At 39.0% G+C, this 18829-nt stretch overlaps 1 protein-coding gene across 1 annotated transcript in view; it reads right to left on the bottom strand.

The window, feature by feature from the left end:
• The window catches only part of ddx10.S (DEAD-box helicase 10 S homeolog), a 143763-nt gene that overhangs the window by 7046 nt on the left and 117888 nt on the right, over positions 1–18829 (bottom strand). Inside the window, exon 17 of the mRNA XM_041583218.1 lies at positions 12632–12765. Within this exon, the coding sequence (XP_041439152.1) occupies positions 12632–12765 (134 nt within the window). The remainder of the gene's footprint in view (positions 1–12631; positions 12766–18829) is intronic.

The following is an 18829-nucleotide window of genomic DNA, read 5'->3' as shown; positions in this document are numbered from 1 at the left end:
ACAATTGCTATTGAAAGCAGCATTTGCTAACGCCTGGTTGTTACTTTTTGGTCAATGTTGCGAAAGTCTGAGTTACTCAAAAAAGACTGCTGCCGTGTCTTACATTTTATCAACAGTCTGAACCCCCAGTGTAGAGACTAGAAAGGAACAGAAACATGGATTCCGATTCGGCTGAATCCTTCTGCCTGGCTGAACCGAATATGAATCCTAATTTGCATATGCAAATTAGAGATGGGGAGGGAAATTGCGTGACTTTTTGTCACAAAAAAGGGAAGCAAAAAATGTTTTTCCCTTCCCACTTTCCCCTTCGGATAGGGTTCGGTATTCGGCCGAATCTTTCGCTAAGGATTCGGGGGTTCGGCTGAATCCAAAATAGTGGATTTGGTGCATCCCTAATATATATATATATCTCTCTCATCTGTCTGTCTGTCTGTCTGTCTGTCTGTCTGTCTGTCTGTCTGTCTGTCTGTCTGTCTGTCTATCTATTATCTATCTATCTATCGATCTATCTATATATACATATGTGTTTGTTTGCAGCTCCTGAAGACACTTTGGCCTTAGAGAACCAGGTTTCATATGGTCTCTTAACATCCGTATAACATCAGCCCTACTGATGCTTAAAGGAAAAATAAAGGCAATAAACTGGACCATGTTTTTGCCCTCCTAAAATATAAAAGATTGAGTGATCCAAAAAGTAGGTTGTACAGAAAGTCCGCTGCATTGCCCATGTATGGTTCTGCCCTCAAAAAATATTGTAGTTAGGCTCAAACATTTTTATTAAAATAAAACATTGAAGTAATTTGCAAACAAGTGAAATAAATAAAAAAACCAAAATAGTAGGTTAAAGAGGTGACACAAGGATACCACGCCTCCTAAAGAGAAAAGCAAATCAGCAGGAATAATTAATAGGGTTGTACTACAACATCTGTCAAACTGATTTTTAGGGAAATTATAAAAAAAAAAAAAAAAAACACATATGTTCCAAAAATGGGCATTTTGCTCATACTAGCATACCGTGCCCCAATCTTATTTTCCTACAATAAGTGTTTAATTCCGAGGGCCGTGGCAATGATCCTAATGAAGATTAATTACTGCAGTGTCTTTCATAAAGCTCCGTGCTGCTTCTCTCTCAGTTACTGTCAAAATGCTAATGAAAATATATTGTGCTATTAAATGCCAACCCCTCACCATTTTTCTGGGAGCAACATTATACAAAATTTAGATCAAAATAAAAAAAAAAAAATTGAAAGATCACTTTTAGGTCAAAATTGTCAAATTTAACTTGAAAACGAATTTATTTTGGGTGGCTCTTTAAGCTGCAAGAAAGCAGAAAAAGAAATGCTATGTTATAATGCCTTTCCAGCCATTGAAAACAAAGGTCTGTCAAATCTGTCAGATGTTAAGGTGCAAAATACACTTTATTTTCAGGCCTTCTACTGGGGTTGCCAGCTTTTTGTCGGGGATGGGGGCCGGATGATGATGCAGTGGAGGGGGCGGGACCAGGAAACTACCCTCCATTGATTATGTTGTAAAAAAGAGACACAGATGCTGCAGATTGGCCAGAAACTGGGTGAGTAGGAAGGGTAAGAGAGCTGCAGGGGGTTAGAGGAGGAGGGGGAAAAGGGAAATTTGCTGGGAATAGGGGTAGAACCACTGGAGATTTCAAATTTGACACACTTGTCCCCAGGCTAAATAACATCCAGAAGGCAACCATTAGGGATGCCCTGAATCCAGGATTCGGCCAGGATGTCCCCTTTTTCAGCAGGATTCGAGCAAATCCTTGAGTCTGGCTGAACCAAACCTGAACCCTAATTTGAATATGTAAACTATGGGCGGGAAGGGAAATCACTTGACTTTTCGTCACAAAACTAGGAAGTACCGTCCTTAATTAGGATTCAGATACGGTTCGGTATTCGGCCGAATCTTTCTCTAAGGATTCAGGGATTCGGCCAAATCCAAAATAGTGGATTCAGTGCATTCCTAGCAACCATACCCTCTACTATTTGTCTTCCATTTCAATTTGCTTAAAATCCATGCCTGAGAACACCAGGCAAAAAAGTAAATATTGCAAATAATGAAAATAATTTATATTCTAACAAGTTTCACATGGCTGATTCTTACAAAACTGGCATTAACGTAGAAAATATTGTCCTTTTACATCTTTTCATTTGAGCCACCATTTTGTGATGTTGTGTGTGCCTTTCACTGATCACCTGACAGGAAACAATGCAGCTCTAGTTGCAACAGGAAGTAGCGTGGGAGTAAGAGACACAGCTAGTGTTGCCACCCGGCCGGTATTTTACCGGCCTAGCCGGTAAAACACCAGCCAAGGCCGGGCCGGTATTACAAATTTACCAGCAATGTAGCTGCCGGTAAATTTGTACTACACCTAAAAAATGCCCGTGGCCTGCCCCCAGCCTGCTCCAAACTTACATTTCGGTAAACTTACATTTTGACATCTCAACCGGCCAGCCAATAGCACGTCACATCCAGCCCCCCTTATCGTCAAGGCCCACCTTTTTAACCCCGCCCCCTCCACTTGCCGGTAAAGATCATTTTAAAAGGTGGCAACCCTAGACACAGCATTGCCCATGCATTGGTTAATAGAATGTACATGTAAGGTTTCTACCTGTCTGGTTTGAACCTGGACAGCCCAGTTTTTGGAAGGGTCGAAAGTTCCAAGTAAGGAAATCCAGACAGGACTCTCCCTGATGACGCAATGATTGGGCAAACAGCGATTGCCATGTCCAAAACCCCCACCCCATGACACCATAATCCCGACTCCCAACGGGAAACATTCTCCCCTGCCCCTATGACATCACAACCCATCCAAAGGCAGTGGCAACCCTATGCATATGTGCCCTTGGTTTGAAAAATAGCTAAAAATATTAATTTAAACAGAAAATACATGCAGAATACTCGGTTTCAGTCCTACACAGGGACTTTCATCAGGAGAATGTTACTTGTGAAAATTCTCCTGACGAAGGTCCCTGTGTCGGACCGAATGTTGAGTATTCTGCAAGTATTTTCTGTTTAAATGAATCTTTTTTGCTATTTGCTATTTTTCAAATCCCGAAAATGCAACAGCTTTGTGTGTATATATATATATATATATATATATATATATATATATATATATATATATATATATATATATATATACATATACATATACATATACACATACACATACACATACACATACACATACACATACACACACACACACACACACACACACACAAGAGCCGTGGGGTCGGTGCACACAGAGCACAAAATGGATGCCTAGGTGCTGGAACTGTTGAAACAATTGTATGGAAGTAGCAAAAAGATTCCGCACACACAGGACTTGAGTAAGAAAATAAATTTGTCGTTTCTTCAACGTTTCGGCCCAGTCACATGAGCCGTCTTCAGGAAGATATATATATATATATATATATATATATATATATATATATATATATATATATATATATATATATATATATGACAGCACCTCTCACCAAAAAGCCACCTTGTAGCTGCCCCTGTGCACGGAAAACATTTAGATATAATGAAATCAAAAAACCATGCCCTCTCTCCCCAACGCTGTTTATTCTCACGCTGGAACCCCTACTAGCTAAAATTAGACAAAACACGGATATAAAGGGGACCACAATAGGGAAAGTAGAACATAAACTGGCAGCAGATGACCTACTTTTCTTCATTACGGACCCAGATAAATCACTTCAGCACTTGGACTCTGAGCTTCAAACCTATGGTAACCTCGGCAACTTTAAAATAAACCCAACAAAATCCTTCACCCTCAACCTGTCGCTGCCATTTGAACAAATAGACCAACTTGCCAAGAAACACCAATATAACTGGATGAAGAACTCCATAACATACCTAGGGGTGATAATTACAAAACATTACAATGATTGGATACAAATAAACCTGTCAAGCTATTAAAGCAGATATCGACTGACTTATCCAGATGGAATGTGAAACCAATATCCTGGATGGGAAGGATCAACGTGGTCAAGATGAACAATTTACTGAGATTACTGTGCATATTCCAAACCATCAAACTACCTATACCCAATACATTTTTTGTAAACATGAATACAATTATAAGGAAATTCATATGGGCAGAGAAACACGCTAGAATAAGCTTTACCATCCTTACAAGAGACCGAACAAAAGGAGGACACTACCAAATCCTGAAAAATACATAAATCAGACGGCCATTCTAAATAGGGTAATAGACTGGTCCCATCATGCAGACACAAAAAAGTGGGTCCAGATGGAACAACAGGCAACCTATACCTATCTTATTCACTTACCATGGATAGACTTAATACAAAGCCGAATCAGATACAGAGACCATCCGTCACTAGCCACTACGCTGGACATATGGGATAACCAGAACTAAATATGGGCTGCATAAACACCCATCCCCACTACTTGCGCTAATAAACAACCCAGCCTTCCCACCAGGACAAGGTACATCAAGGTTCAAGAAATGGCTGATACATGACAATTTGCAACTGATGCATTTTATGGAGAGGGGCAAACTCATCCCCATAGAACAACTGAGACAAACATTCCAGACATCCACAGCCGACTTATTTGCAATTTCCAAAGTTCGCCAATACCATGGGAGTCTTGTAGGAGACAAGACACTAAATCGACAGCTGCTACCATTTGAATCCATATGCTCAACAGACCAACCTCCGGTAAAGACGTTGTCCTCACTGTATAAACTTTTGCAAGAAACAGCAAAGGTGCCACAACTGGAGTACTTCCAGAAATGGGCTAGGGACCTGGAGACAGAAATAGAAGAGGCACAGACGAATACAATAACCCGCATGCTGCTGAACAGTTCCAGGTGCTGCAGAATGAAGGAAACAAACTACATGATACCAACGAGATGGTATCTCACCCCAACCAGAACCCACAAAATATGGTCAACCATAACATACTAATGCTGGAGGTGTCAGGGATAACTTAGACCTATAGTGCTCCTAAGGGTAAGGCCAGACGAGGAGATTCGGGGAGATTTTGTCGCCTGGCGACTTATCGCCACGTCTTTTGCGCAGGCGATTTTGCGCTGTAGCCTATGGGGAAAAAACGCTGAGGCAGTTCGGGGAGATAGTTGCGCAAAAGACTTGGCGATAAGTCGCCAGGTGACAAAATCTCCCTGAATCTCCTCGTCTGGCCTTACCCTAACAAACTGTATATTCCATACCAGGTATAAATGCAACAAAAAAATAAATTTTGACCCTGCACCCACAATTACAAAAACAATAGATTCTGATCTGAGTGTGGCTGCTTACCACTGAAGAAAAATAATGTATATTTATATATATATTAATATAATATGAGAAAGTGTTTTACATGTGAGATGTTTTTCTCCTGCAATGTCCAGTTTCCCTTGACTTTAAAGCTGAACTTCAATAACACCTAAATCCTCAGTATTTCTGTTAAACCTTTCTTTGGCAAAAATACAGAATAAAACCACATAAATACTTGGTTATGATACAGTATTATTAGGATGTAGTGGTGCTTCAGCTTTGAGCTAGGATCAGCAATCTGGACTTTAGGGTACATTTAATAAAAAAAACAAAAAAAACTTTTTGGTATCCTTCTGTCAGTAAATAGCAAGCTACCCAGAAGTGTCTATAATGACCTTGGTATTCTAGCACTTAGGTTGAAGCAAAGACACTTAGAGAAGCTCTGACTTGCTTTATACAGACAGTGACTTGCACAACTGCGAGTAGATATACAGTGAGTAAATAGGATTGGACCAGTAAACAGTAAGTGGTGGGCGGGTGCTCTAGAAACACTTAGCCCTGGATCGAGCAGCAGAGGTCATCGTGGCCACGTGAGATGCCATGGGATACAACACAGCCCTGCGACTCAGCTAAATTATATCCGATAGACGAGTTTAGAATCAATTTAAAGAAGGGCTGCAGCAAGAAAATGCATTTGGGATTCAATTTCAGGAACTCAATGTAGTAAACAACAGACCCTGAGGAGAAAAACATTCTGTTTATAAGTCACCTCTCTTTGGATTTTTTACTTAAAAGTTCAGTCTGGGCATAGGTTATTCTGCCCTCTATCTGGATTTCTGAATTAAGGGAGAGACATAACCTACTTTCCCCTTTTATTTTCTTACTCAGACATAAATAATGCAGTGCTATTTTCTGTCCCATGATGTACATGTAGAAATATTTTATTAATTCCACTATTTTGCTTTTTATCCAACTCTGCCAGGTTTCCTTTCTTTCACAAATCGCAGGCAATTTGGGTCTTTGAAGCTGGAAATGTAAAGAAGGGTAACTGGACCTGCTATGTGAGACCGTAGAGCTCATTTACAAATGCAGCATGCAGAGTGCAAGTCTGGATGCAGCTCACTAGGTTTTTTTTTACCTTGTTTGCAATTCCAGCATAATTGCAGCCATACTGGGCATGCATGACTGCGTCTGATGTGTTAAAACATCTGCAGCTGCACTTGTGCGCCAGTAACGCCAGGGTCCCTTGGACGCAATACCTCCATCCATTTTTGCACGACCACAATTAGCTGTGGTAGTAAATTAGCCCTAATTTCTCTGATCCTTATTGTACATTTTGATTCACTGGCGTTAACAAGGACATGGTGCATTTTTTGTTAACTGTACCTGTACCAGGAATTCCATTCCCCCTATGAAACTTACTCTTCAAGGGGTGATTTGCCTTTAAGTTAACTTTCAGTATGAGTGGCTAATTCTAAGCAACATTTCACTATGTCTTTGCTTCTTTCTAGCGTTTAAATGGGGGTCAGTGACTCCAATTAAAAATCAAATGCTCTGTAAGGCTACAATTGTTATTGCTACTTTTTAGTGCTCATCTTTCTGTTCAGTGCCTCTCCTATTCATATTCCAGTCTCTTATTCTAATCAATGCATGGTTGCTAGGGGAATTTGGACCTCAACAACCAGATTCCTGAAACTGCAAACTGGAGTGCTGCTGAATAAAAAGCTAAATAACTCAAAAAACACACATGTAAATTAAAACCGTTTATAAATTGTCTGCGAAGATCACTGTCTACATTATACAACCCCTTTAAATGACATATGATCTATTTTTCAGGCTCAGCTCAGCAGTACTTACCTGGATTATAGGGTCCCTTTAATACAGGTCCAAGAAACTGACATCTACCTGGCTAAGGAACACAAAAATATTCCAGTCCAACATCAGCTAGATCTAAATTTAAACCAAGTAATGGAACCCACATCTCCAAAGATGCCCCAGTAGCTCCCCATCTTCTTTTCTGCTGATTCACTGCGCATGCTCTGTGCTGCTGTCACTTACTGAGCTTAGGGAGCCACTCACAATATACAGTACACATAGAATAGAAATGTCACAATATAAGGCTGATTAGTAATTAATACATATAATTACTACATGGCAGCACAGAAACCAGTGCAATTAGCATCAGAATTTAATAATCAGCAAACCTGTAGCATTAGCTTATATTACAGGGGAAGCTCATTTTCTGCTGGATAATTAGTGACGAGCCCTAAGCTTAGCTTCTCAACAGCCAATCAGAGCCCACTGAGCATGTGAGTGTCACAGACACTTTCCAAGATGGTGACCCCCTGTGACAAGTCTGAAGTCCTGGATTATTGCTGCTATTGACAAGCTGAAACTTTAGCCTCATGCAATAAGTTTAGTATGTGGAATATGGCATTTTTAACCATATTCATTTTTAGGGTTTAGTTCTCCTTTAAGGTATGAAGTTCCAAATTACAGAAAGATCCATTATTATTATTATTAAAACTCCAGGTCCCGAGCATTCTGGATAATAGGTCCCATACATGTAGAAGAAAATATCTAGCTGCTTTTCTATTTCAGGTTAACCAAGCAGAGAGAGAATGATTTTTTTATGAGAACTGATATAAACCGGCCTTTGAGAGCACAGAGATGAGGGCAGATTCCCTATAAAAAGAGTGGGGTTTAGCACAACAAACAAACAGATCTGGCTCCTATAGAATACAATTCCAAACCGCTTGAGTCCTAACACATATTTTACTCAACGACTTAATTCCTTTTTAACGCTCCCTCTATCCACCTCTAACAGTCCATTTTCCCTAATACAGCTTTGCCAGCGTAAGAGCGTAAAAGGTGAAAGAAAATGAATTTGATTTGTGGGAGATAAGGGAGAATGTATTGCTGGTATGAATCACAAACCAATTACATGGTTTCTGCCTTCTGGGATAAAAGGGATAAATGTATTATACTAATGCACATACTGTATGAGAGCTTCCGTTTATGCAACTACATATGTAATTTAGTTATGTTAATCCCTGTCGCATAAGGAGCTGTGGTGCATGTGTAAGTATGGTTTTCATGTTTAGAAAACATGTGGTGTATCTGCTTAACTGCTTGGTTTGCAATATGCAGCATGTAGGGCGTACTTAAAGGAGAATAGAACTCTAAAAATGAATATGGCTAGAAATGCCATATTTTATATAATGGTATTCAAAAAATGAAAGTGTTTAAAAAGAATGACAATATAATGTATTTGCCCCGTACTGGTAAAAGTCTACTATAGTTTATATAAACAAGCTGCTGTGTAGCCATGGGGGCAGCCATTCAAGCACAGGATACACAGTATATAACAGATAAGTACTACTATAGTTTATATAAACAAGCTGCTGTGTAGCCATGGGGGCAGCCATTCAAGCACAGGATACACAGTATATAACAGATAAGTACTACTATAGTTTATATAAACAAGCTGCTGTGTAGCCATGGGGGCAGCCATTCAAGCACAGGATACACAGTAGATAACAGATAAGTACTACTATAGTTTATATAAACAAGCTGCTGTGTAGCCATGGGGGCAGCCATTCAAGCACAGGATACACAGTAGATAACAGATAAGTACTACTATAGTTTATATAAACAAGCTGCTGTGTAGCCATGGGGGCAGCCATTCAAGCACAGGATACACAGTAGATAACAGATAAGCACTACTATAGTTTATATAAACAAGCTGCTGTGTAGCCATGGGGGCAGCCATTCAAGCACAGGATACACAGTAGATAACAGATAAGCACTACTATAGTTTATATAAACAAGCTGCTGTGTAGCCATGGGGGCAGCCATTCAAGCACAGGATACACAGTAGATAACAGATAAGTACTACTATAGTTTATATAAACAAGCTGCTGTGTAGCCATGGGGGCAGCCATTCAAGCACAGGATACACCCCCGTCTAGCACCTTACAGCCACTAGTTACTTTCCTCATCTCTGGCTGCTGTCTATTTACTATTCAGCAAATCTATTTAAAAAACAAAGATTCCATAAGCACAACTGGTAGAGGGAATACTTGCACTTTATCATAACTTGGTGAAAAGTCCGAACAATACCTTCTGCTAATTAATATGTTTATGTAGGGGTTTCCGAAGATGGATTGGCTGCTGATAACACTGCATCAGCCAATCACAATAAGGCAAGCAGATATACAAATTCTATGTTAATATAAGCTTTTTAAAGATAATATTTGTATTTATTATAAACGTATATTTTTTATTGATATGTTATACAAATAATAAGATAATTCTGCTTCCATACAGTATAGTTAAAGGGAATGCCTTAGCTTCATGGTGTCATGTCACAAAACTGACCGTTTCTTTTAATTACCAGTAATAGCCCAGTTCTACTCTCAGGCTGTAACAAGATAATATGGCTATCAATTTAATTAGCCGCATTCATGCTGCCTTTTTATAATTGTGCAGCGGTTTTCTCCATAATGCGGTGATGGGTTGCACGGAACCAGATTATATTCTTCAGCCGCCTCTTCGAGCGACCTGAGGAGCCTTAAGTAAAATTACAGCAGCCGAAATTGCATGCAAATGACTAATGCCCCATTGTGTTCCTGGACTTGAAAAGGTTTCCAAATACAGTGATTTTTGATTGCTCTTTAATGGCTGTTCATATTCCTCCGCTCGTCATAAATAAAAGTGCAGCACAGTGAAACGCCTTGATGTGCTTTCAAATAAGGAGCTCTTGTTCATGTTCCACTTCTGAAATGTAATTTCCCCCTATGCTAAAATAACAGATAATCCCTTGCTGTTTCTGGGCTAGACATGTGAAATTATAGGGGGGTGACAGCATACAATGACACTGCTTGACAGCTGAGGGAATTGGCACAGCTAATTTTAAAGGGATCCTGTCATGGGAAAACATGTTTTTTTCAAAACACATCAGTTTATAGTGCTGCTCCAGCAGAATTCTGCACTAAATTCAATTCTCAAAAGAGCAAACTTATTTTTTTTATGCTCAATTTTGAAATCTGACATGGGGGCTAGACATATTGTCAATTTCCCAGCTGCCCCCAGTCATGTGACTTGTGCCTGCACTTTAGGATGGAACTACTTTCTGGCAGGCTGTTATTTCTCCTACTTAATGTAACTGAATCAGACTCAGGGGGACTTGGCTTTTACTATTTAGTGTTGTTCTTAGATCTACCAGGCAGCTGTTATCTTGTGTTAGGGAGCTGCTATCTGGTTACCTTCCCATTCTTCTTTTGTTAGGCTGCTGGGGGGGGGGGGGTGGTGATATCACTCCAACTTGCAGTACAGCAGTAAAGAGTGACTTTATCAGGGCACATGACTGGGTGCACCTGGGAAACTGACAATATGTCTAGCCCCATGTCAGATTTCAAAATTTAATTTTAAAAAATCTTTTGAAAAAATGGATTCAGTGCAGAATTCTACTGAAGCAGCACTATTAACTGATGTGTTTTGAATAAAAAACACGTTTTCCCATGACAGTATCCCTTTAAGTTAAAGGTGTGGTTCACCTTTAAGGTAACTTTTAGTATGTTATAGGATGGGCAGTGCTAAGCAACTTTTGGAATTGGTCTTCATTATTTAATTTCAAAAGTTTTAGAATTGTTTGCCTTTTTCTTGTAACTCTTTCCAGTTTTCAAATGGGGGTCACTGACCCTATTTCAAAACAAATGCTCTGTAAGGCTACAAATGTATTGTTATTGCTCATCTTTCATATTATAGTCTCCTATTCTAATCAATACATGGTTGCTAGAGTAATTTGGACCCTAGCAACCAGACGGAAATTGCAAACTGGAGAGCTGCTGAATGAAAAGCCAAATAACTCAAAATCCACAAGTAAAAAAAAAATGAAAACCTATTGCAAATTGTCTCAGAATAATACATCATACTAAAAGTTAAGGTGAATAACCCCTTTAAAGCAAAGAGGGACTCTAATACCGTACTTTATATAGGGGAATAATGTACCCCCTACTGTTAAATGAATAAGGATATGAATAATGAGATTAGAAATCACAGGGGATTTCTGTGACTTTATAAAGGCCATAGACCAAGTGCTTTCACACAGGTAATGGGAATAAGGTACATTACTTCTTACCAATATACAGTATTTAGTAAGTCATGTGATTGAAATGACATCACAAAGTAATGGTTATAACTGATGGCATCACTAAGCCTGGCATTTACATAATTACAGGGGCCCTGAGGTGCCCCCCCCCTGTGCTGCCAGAGGGGGTCCAGGGGAGTGCAGGATGCTAGTTCAGACAGCACAATTACACTCTAAAAAAAGACAAATTTCCCGTTTGAAAACCAGAAATTCGGCTCTTAAAGGGGAACTATCGCAAAAATGAAAATTTAATCTAGGCTTCATCATACAGATATAAGAAACTCTAAATACAATCAATTAAATATTCTGCATTGTTTCTTAAATAATCATATTTATATTCACTATTCCTCTCTCATCTGTTTCTGTTCATTCAGCAGTTGGGTGTCAGATAATCATTGACAGTTAGATCCAATATATCTTATAGGGGGGGCTTCCTTTCCTAGCAGATGAATTAGAGCTCCCTCAAATAACTGATTCCAGTACAAACAAAATCTAACAAAATAACTGCCTTTTGCACAAATCCTGAATGTAGAGAGACATGATGTCTGGTGATTTTAATAGAGTGATCTCTAATACATCTTCTAGGCAGAAGGAGCCCCCCTATAAGATATATTGGATCTAACGGTCAATGATTATCTGACACCCAACTGACACATGAAGAGAGAATGAAGAGAAACAGAGAGAGGTATAGTGATGATGAACTTGATTATTTCGGAAACAATGCAGAATATTTAATTCATTGCATTTAGAAATTGTCTTATTTTTGGTATGCAGAAGCTTATATTAAATTTTCATTTTCGCGATAGTTCCCCTTTAGAGTTACCAGGAGCAGCAGTTTTGGCGCCTCTGCTAACCAGTCTGAGGCAAGTTTCTCATTGGCGCAGCTCCCCTGCATAACTATGAATCAGGTTTCAGGCTACACAGCTGTTACGTATGTTAATAACTAGTTAATATACAGTTCATAGGTATCCTCTGCACCTCCAGATAAATTATATATTTTAGTTCATGGTAAAAAATTTGGTCTGACCAAATACATGAAAGGAGGGAGCTTTGGGCTGACTATAGCTCCACTCTGCTGTGTGCGCGCAATCGGAAGTTGCTTAGATGAATGGAGCAGGGACCTATAGCGCCATCTGCCCATAGCCTTAACACTTGTAAAACAACCACCTGCTGGACAGTAATGGCAACGCTATAAGACACATACCTTGCACTTTCCTCTGCAGATCCAACATCACTTTCCTCCATGTCTTTGTATTTGTCAGGATCAGGAAGAGCACTGATGTCAAGCTCATCTTCACTACCGTCACGGTCAAGGTAAGCCACGGCTTCATCCTCTTCCTGCAAAAGACAAGAATTATATTCAATAACAATTTTGCACATATGTCCCCTTTAAAAAAACAAAAAAAAAAAACAACCCTTTTTCGTATGTTATAGAATGGCTAATTCGAAGCAATTTTTCAATTTGCCTTCATTATTTATTGTTTATAGTTTTTGAATTGTTTGCATTTTTCTTTTGACACTTTCCAGCTTTCAAAAAGGGGGGGGGGTCACTGACCCCATCTAAAAAAAAATGCTCTGTAAGGCTACAAATGCATTGGTATTGCTACTTTTTATTTACTCATCTTTCTATTCAGGCCTCTCCTATTCATTTGCCAGTCTCTTGTTCAAATCAATGCATGGTTGCTAGGGGAATTTGGACACTGAAATCACAAAATGCTGAGCCACTGAATAAAAAGCTAAATAATTCTAAAACCACAAATAATAAAAAATGAAAACCAACTGCAAATGGTCTATCACCCTCTACATCATACTAAAAGTTAACTCAAAGGTAGGTAGGGATGCACCGAATCCACTATTTTGGATTCGGCCGAACCTCTGAATCCTTCAAGAAAGATTCTGCCGCATACCAAACCGAATCCGAACCGTAATTTGCATATGCAAATAAGGGGTGGGAAGGGGAAAACATTTTTTACTTCCTTGTTTTGTGACAAAAAGTCACGTGATTTCCCTCTTAGCCCTTGATTTGCATATACAAATTAGAATTTGGATTCGGTTGGCCGGGCAGAAGGATTCGTCTGAATCCTGCTGAAAAAGGCCGAATCCAGGATTTGGTGCATCCCTACTCAAAGGTGAACAACCCCTTTAAGCTAGGTTTTAAAGAATTTCTAGAAAGCAGAGGAAGGCCCAGCAAATATTAAACAATGGCGGTGTCAGCTTCCGAAGGTAACATGGAGCTTAGGATGTAGGACCATAGTCTGGAGAAAGATGTACAATCCTAAGTACCTCTAGATGTAATACAAGAGCTGTTCATGATTAAAAGTGAGAAGTAGAAACTCAGCTGACCAAAGGTGCCAGTTACTGTTGCACCAGTCCTACATTAACTGGACCAATAAAAGCTCTAACCCAATCCAAATCATTATTAGTGTAATAAAGGTACACAGAAAAGCCCTGTGAGATTCAGATGCCACACTTGCATGAACTTGCACAGCTGGTACAGTAAGCCACTCCAGATTCCCTGTTCGTTGCTTGCCTTTATATTAGGGATGCACCGAATCCACTATTTGGGATTCGGCCGAATCCCCGAATCCGTGGTGAAAGATTCGGCTGAATACCGAACTGAATCCTAATTTGCATATGCAAATGAGGGTCAGGAAAGGAAAAAGTTGATAAAATTCTTTAGTGACGAAAAGTCACGTGATTTCCCTACCTGCCCCTAATTTACATATGCAAATTAGGATTTGGTTCGGCCAGGCACAAGGATTTGGTTGAATCTGAATTCTACTGAAAAAGGCAGAATCCTGGCCGAATCCCGAACCGAGTCCTGGATTCGGTGCATCCCTATTTTATATCAATTCCCATAATATCCATGGCAATAATCACCAGCTCAGAGTTCACTAGAAGTATAGACAGCAAACCCTAAAGAATTTTGTTCTTTAGCATTAACCTAATGGTAGAGTACAACCTTTAGCTTTTCCTCTCCCACCCACTGATCTGATTGGCCAGCTCTGCTATGCCACCCACTGATCTCACTAATGAACCACACCGATATTGCTCAGTCTGACCCTCTTCTCTTCTGAAATGCTTACACTTACAGATGTACCCCTCCCGATAATAGCTGCTCTTAAAGGAGAACTAAAGCCTAACTAAAGAAGTAGGGCAGAAATGTTGTATATTAGGTTTTGTGATTCTGTACCAGCCCAAGGCAACCACAGCCCTTTAGCAGTAAAGATCTGTGTCTCCAAAGATGCCCCAGTAGCTCCTCATCTTCTTTGCTGCTGATTCACTGCACATGCTCTGTGCTGCTGTCACTTACTGAGCTTAGGGACCCACTCACAATATACAGTACACATAGAATAGAAATGTCACAATATAAGGCTGATTAGTAATTGATACAGATAATTACTACATGGCAGCACAGAAACCAGTGCAATTAGCATCAGAATTTAATAATCAGCAAACCTGTAGCATCAGCTTATATTACAGGGGAAGCTCATTTTCTGCTGGATAATTAGTGACGACCCCTAAGCTTAGCTTTTCAGCAGCTGCTCAGAGCCCACTGAGCATGTGAGTGTCACAGACACTTTTCAACATGGTGACCCCCTGTGACAAGTTTGAAGTCCTGGATCATTGCTGCTATTGACAAGCTGAAACTTTAGGTTGATGCAGTAAGTTCAGTATATAAAATATGGCATTTTTAGCCACATTCATTTTTAGGTTTTAGTTCTCCTTTAATTAATAGGACCATGCTGTGTTTTCCCCCAGAATTTCAACTAATTGGCAGGCCCTCAAAACAGCAATGTGGGAACAAATAGGGTGCAAGCTCCAACTCAGTATATGGAAATGTAGTCAGTCCATGGGTTCCTTGCATCTGTGGGCCCTGTAATTGCACTTAGTGCACAATTAATCAAAGCAGTGAACTGGCACATGCTGAAAGGTTCATTCATAAGCGTCTTTGTGACTTGTGTACAAAACAGGGCTCATATACAAATATATAAACAAATGGAACTAGTGCAAAGCACTATATTGCACACTATTATATCTTACCTTCTATAGATACAGAGATAGACAGATGTGTGTACCGGTATATGTATTTTCTACAAGAATTTTACAAAACATGTGCACCCACCACCATTTAGGCACATATATATTTAACTACAGCAACGGCACAAATCATAAAAAAAAAAAACACACTATAGTCACCAAGCAAAACTGCCTTGTGAGATATATAATAAGGCTTCAGAAGATAGATATTCATATACAATTTAAATGCTGCTGCTTTCCATAGATATAACATTAATTTTCCACAAGATTTACCATAGTCAGTTTACAGAACCAAAAATGAAGAAAAATTTACCAAATTTGAGTTATTCCTTTATAGAAAGTGAAGAAAAGGGAATATTGGGCTGTTCCAAAAAAAAAAAAAAAAAAAAAATAGTCCCTGCATTTTTCTTTACAAATTCATTCACTGAATAAACTGAAAAATGCTACAAGATTTTACTTTCCTTTGAAAGACTGAACTAATATTGAGTTGGATAATCAGTGTTTCTGAGAACTGCTGCACATCTGTGTTACATGGACTCCACCAGTATCTGGCACCTGTTACATTCCACAATTCTTCTGCATCTCTTGCTTTTGCCTCACAAACACCATTTTTGATGTCATCCCACAAGTTTCCTATTGGAGTAAGGTCTGGGGTTTGGGCCACACCACTCCACTTGGAGTTGTTGTCTTGTTGAAACCCACATTTCAAGGACATTTCCTCTTCAGCATAAGGCAACGTGACCTCTTCAAGTATTTTGATGTATTGAAACAGATCCATGATCCCTGGTAAAGTCCTGCAGCAGGTCGAGTACCCACTGGGTTACCTGCAAAAAAGCGGATAATCTGCAGGTTGCAAGTAGAACTTTTGGGTGTGGGTATAGATGTGGGTCGGCAGTTGCGTGGGTCTTCTCGACAGCGAGTTTTAATCCTTTACATATGTTTTTAAAACTTTTTTCCTTGACCACAGCTACTTCTAATAAAGTTTACAATGACAACACTTCTGGTTTCTTTATGGTCAGCAGGTCGTGGATCAGGTTGCGGATAAGGCACTTGCGGGTCTGGGTGCGGGTCCAGTTCGGGTTTCAAAAATTGTTCTGCGCAGGACTCTAATCCCTGGTATGAGATAAATAGGCCCAACACCATAGTATGAGAAACATCCCCATATTATGATGCTTGTGCTACCGGCTTCACTCTGTACTGTGACTTGAATTCAGTGTTTGGGGGTCGTCTGACAAACTGTCTGTGGCTCCTAGACCCAAAAAGAACAATCTGGCTTCCATCAGTCCATAAAATGTTGTGCCATTTCTCTTTAGGTCAATGTGATCTTTGGCAAATTGTAAGCTCTTCAGCACACGTCTTCTTTTTAACAATGGGACTTTGGGGGGCTTCTTGTCGATAGTTTGGTTTCACATCGGCATCTTCTAATTGTAACAGTATCACAGGTAACTTTACACCTTCTTTCATCTTCCTGGAGCTGATCATTGTCTTTGCCATTTTGGCTATTCTTCTATCCGTTTGAAAGGTGGTTTTCTGTTTTCTTCCACGTCTTTCAGGTTTTGGTGCCATTTTAGAGCATTTGAGATCATTTCAGCTGATCAGCCTATCATTTTCTGCACTGCTTTATATGTTTTCCCCTCTCTTATCAACTTTTTAACCAAAGTACTCTGTTTTTCTGAACAATCTCTGGAACGACCCATTTTATTGCCTTCCTTACTGCTGTAATTGACACCTGTTTATTCACAGAATGAATGAGCTCTATCTATATATATATATATATATATATATATATATATATATATATATATATATATATATATGTTTCACACACCCCCACACGGGGAGACGATTTGCTATCAGATCCCATATTACTTGTACTACTACTCATGTCATTTATTTAATCACCTGCCCGTGCGGTCTTTCCTATGTGGGAAAGACTGATCTTACTTTGCGGCTCCGGATGGATGCCCACCGCTCGGCTATAAGCACCGCCTTTAGGGACAATCGTACAACTAAACCTGTGGCCAAACATTTTTTGGATAAAGGGCACCGTTTACCCACGTTTAAATATATTGGCATAGACCATATACCGCCCCTTCGGAGAGGAGGCGACAGGTCCAAACTACTTTTGCAGAGAGAATGTTTTTGGATAAAAAAGCTTAATACTATGGCGCCGAATGGTCTTAATGAACAGTTGTCCCTTACTTGCTTCCTTAATCAGAGATGATGTTTATGTTTACGTATATTTATTATGATCTTGCCATGTTTTGCATTTTTGTTTTATGGGACATTAGGTTTGACGTATAATACCTTACTGGGCTGCTGTTATAGTAACACAAGGGATGAATTGATACAAATGTGCAACTATGTTTCTATAATATATTGCCAAAAAAGGATCCAGATGAGCAACTTTGTTGCAAATAGTGAATGAACAGCACTCAGTGAGGTGATAGCTATTTCCTATGTCCTTGTGTGATGTGTGTTGGTGATTTCACTTCCTGTTTGGTGATAGAGGAGGGTATAAAATCCCGGTTTTAAACACATGGTGTATCTTGAGAACGGTCCAAGACCAGGACCGAAACGTCGATACATGTAAAATTTTAAAAATTTTGATAAATAAATTAAACTTTTAAAAATTCCAGTGTGCGCTGCTTTCTACTGATGGATTTATATATATATATATATATATATATATATATATATATATATATATATATATCTAAACAAGGGAAAGTTGTGCTCACCACTAGTTTTTAAAATCATTAGGCGGGGGTGCAATGAGGGTGTGACCACAAAATACATATAGACAAATACAAGATTCCTCTGCACTCAACCCATTATCAATATATTTAAGACAGCGACATTTTGTGCATACTGCTACTGAAAAATGCCTTACCCTTTAAACAACACAGGGATTGTTTGTCCATATATTGCAATATATTTAAGCTGGCCAACTACGTCAAAGTCATCCCATATCTGGCCAGTCCTATGCTCAATTTTCATTTGATTCATTAAGAATTCTATGGTTTCATTATACATTTTATAAAATGGCCAGCTTAATATATAGCTTAAATATATTGCAATATATGGACAAACAATCCCTGTTTTGTTTAAAGGGTAAGGCATTTTTCAGTAGCAGTATGCACAAAATGTCTCTGTCTTAAATATATTGATAATGGGTTGAGTGCAGAGGAATCTTGTATTTGTCTATATATATATATATATATATATATATATATATATATATATATATATATATATATATATATATATATATATATATATATATATATCTCTCTATCTCTGTCTGTCTGTCTGTCTATCTCTCTATCTCTCTATCTATCTATCTATACACACACACACA

The sequence above is a fragment of the Xenopus laevis genome, chromosome 2S (assembly GCF_017654675.1).
Source record: "Xenopus laevis strain J_2021 chromosome 2S, Xenopus_laevis_v10.1, whole genome shotgun sequence".
Taxonomy (NCBI): Eukaryota; Metazoa; Chordata; class Amphibia; order Anura; family Pipidae; genus Xenopus; species Xenopus laevis.
This window is presented reverse-complemented; position numbering and strand designations above follow the sequence as displayed.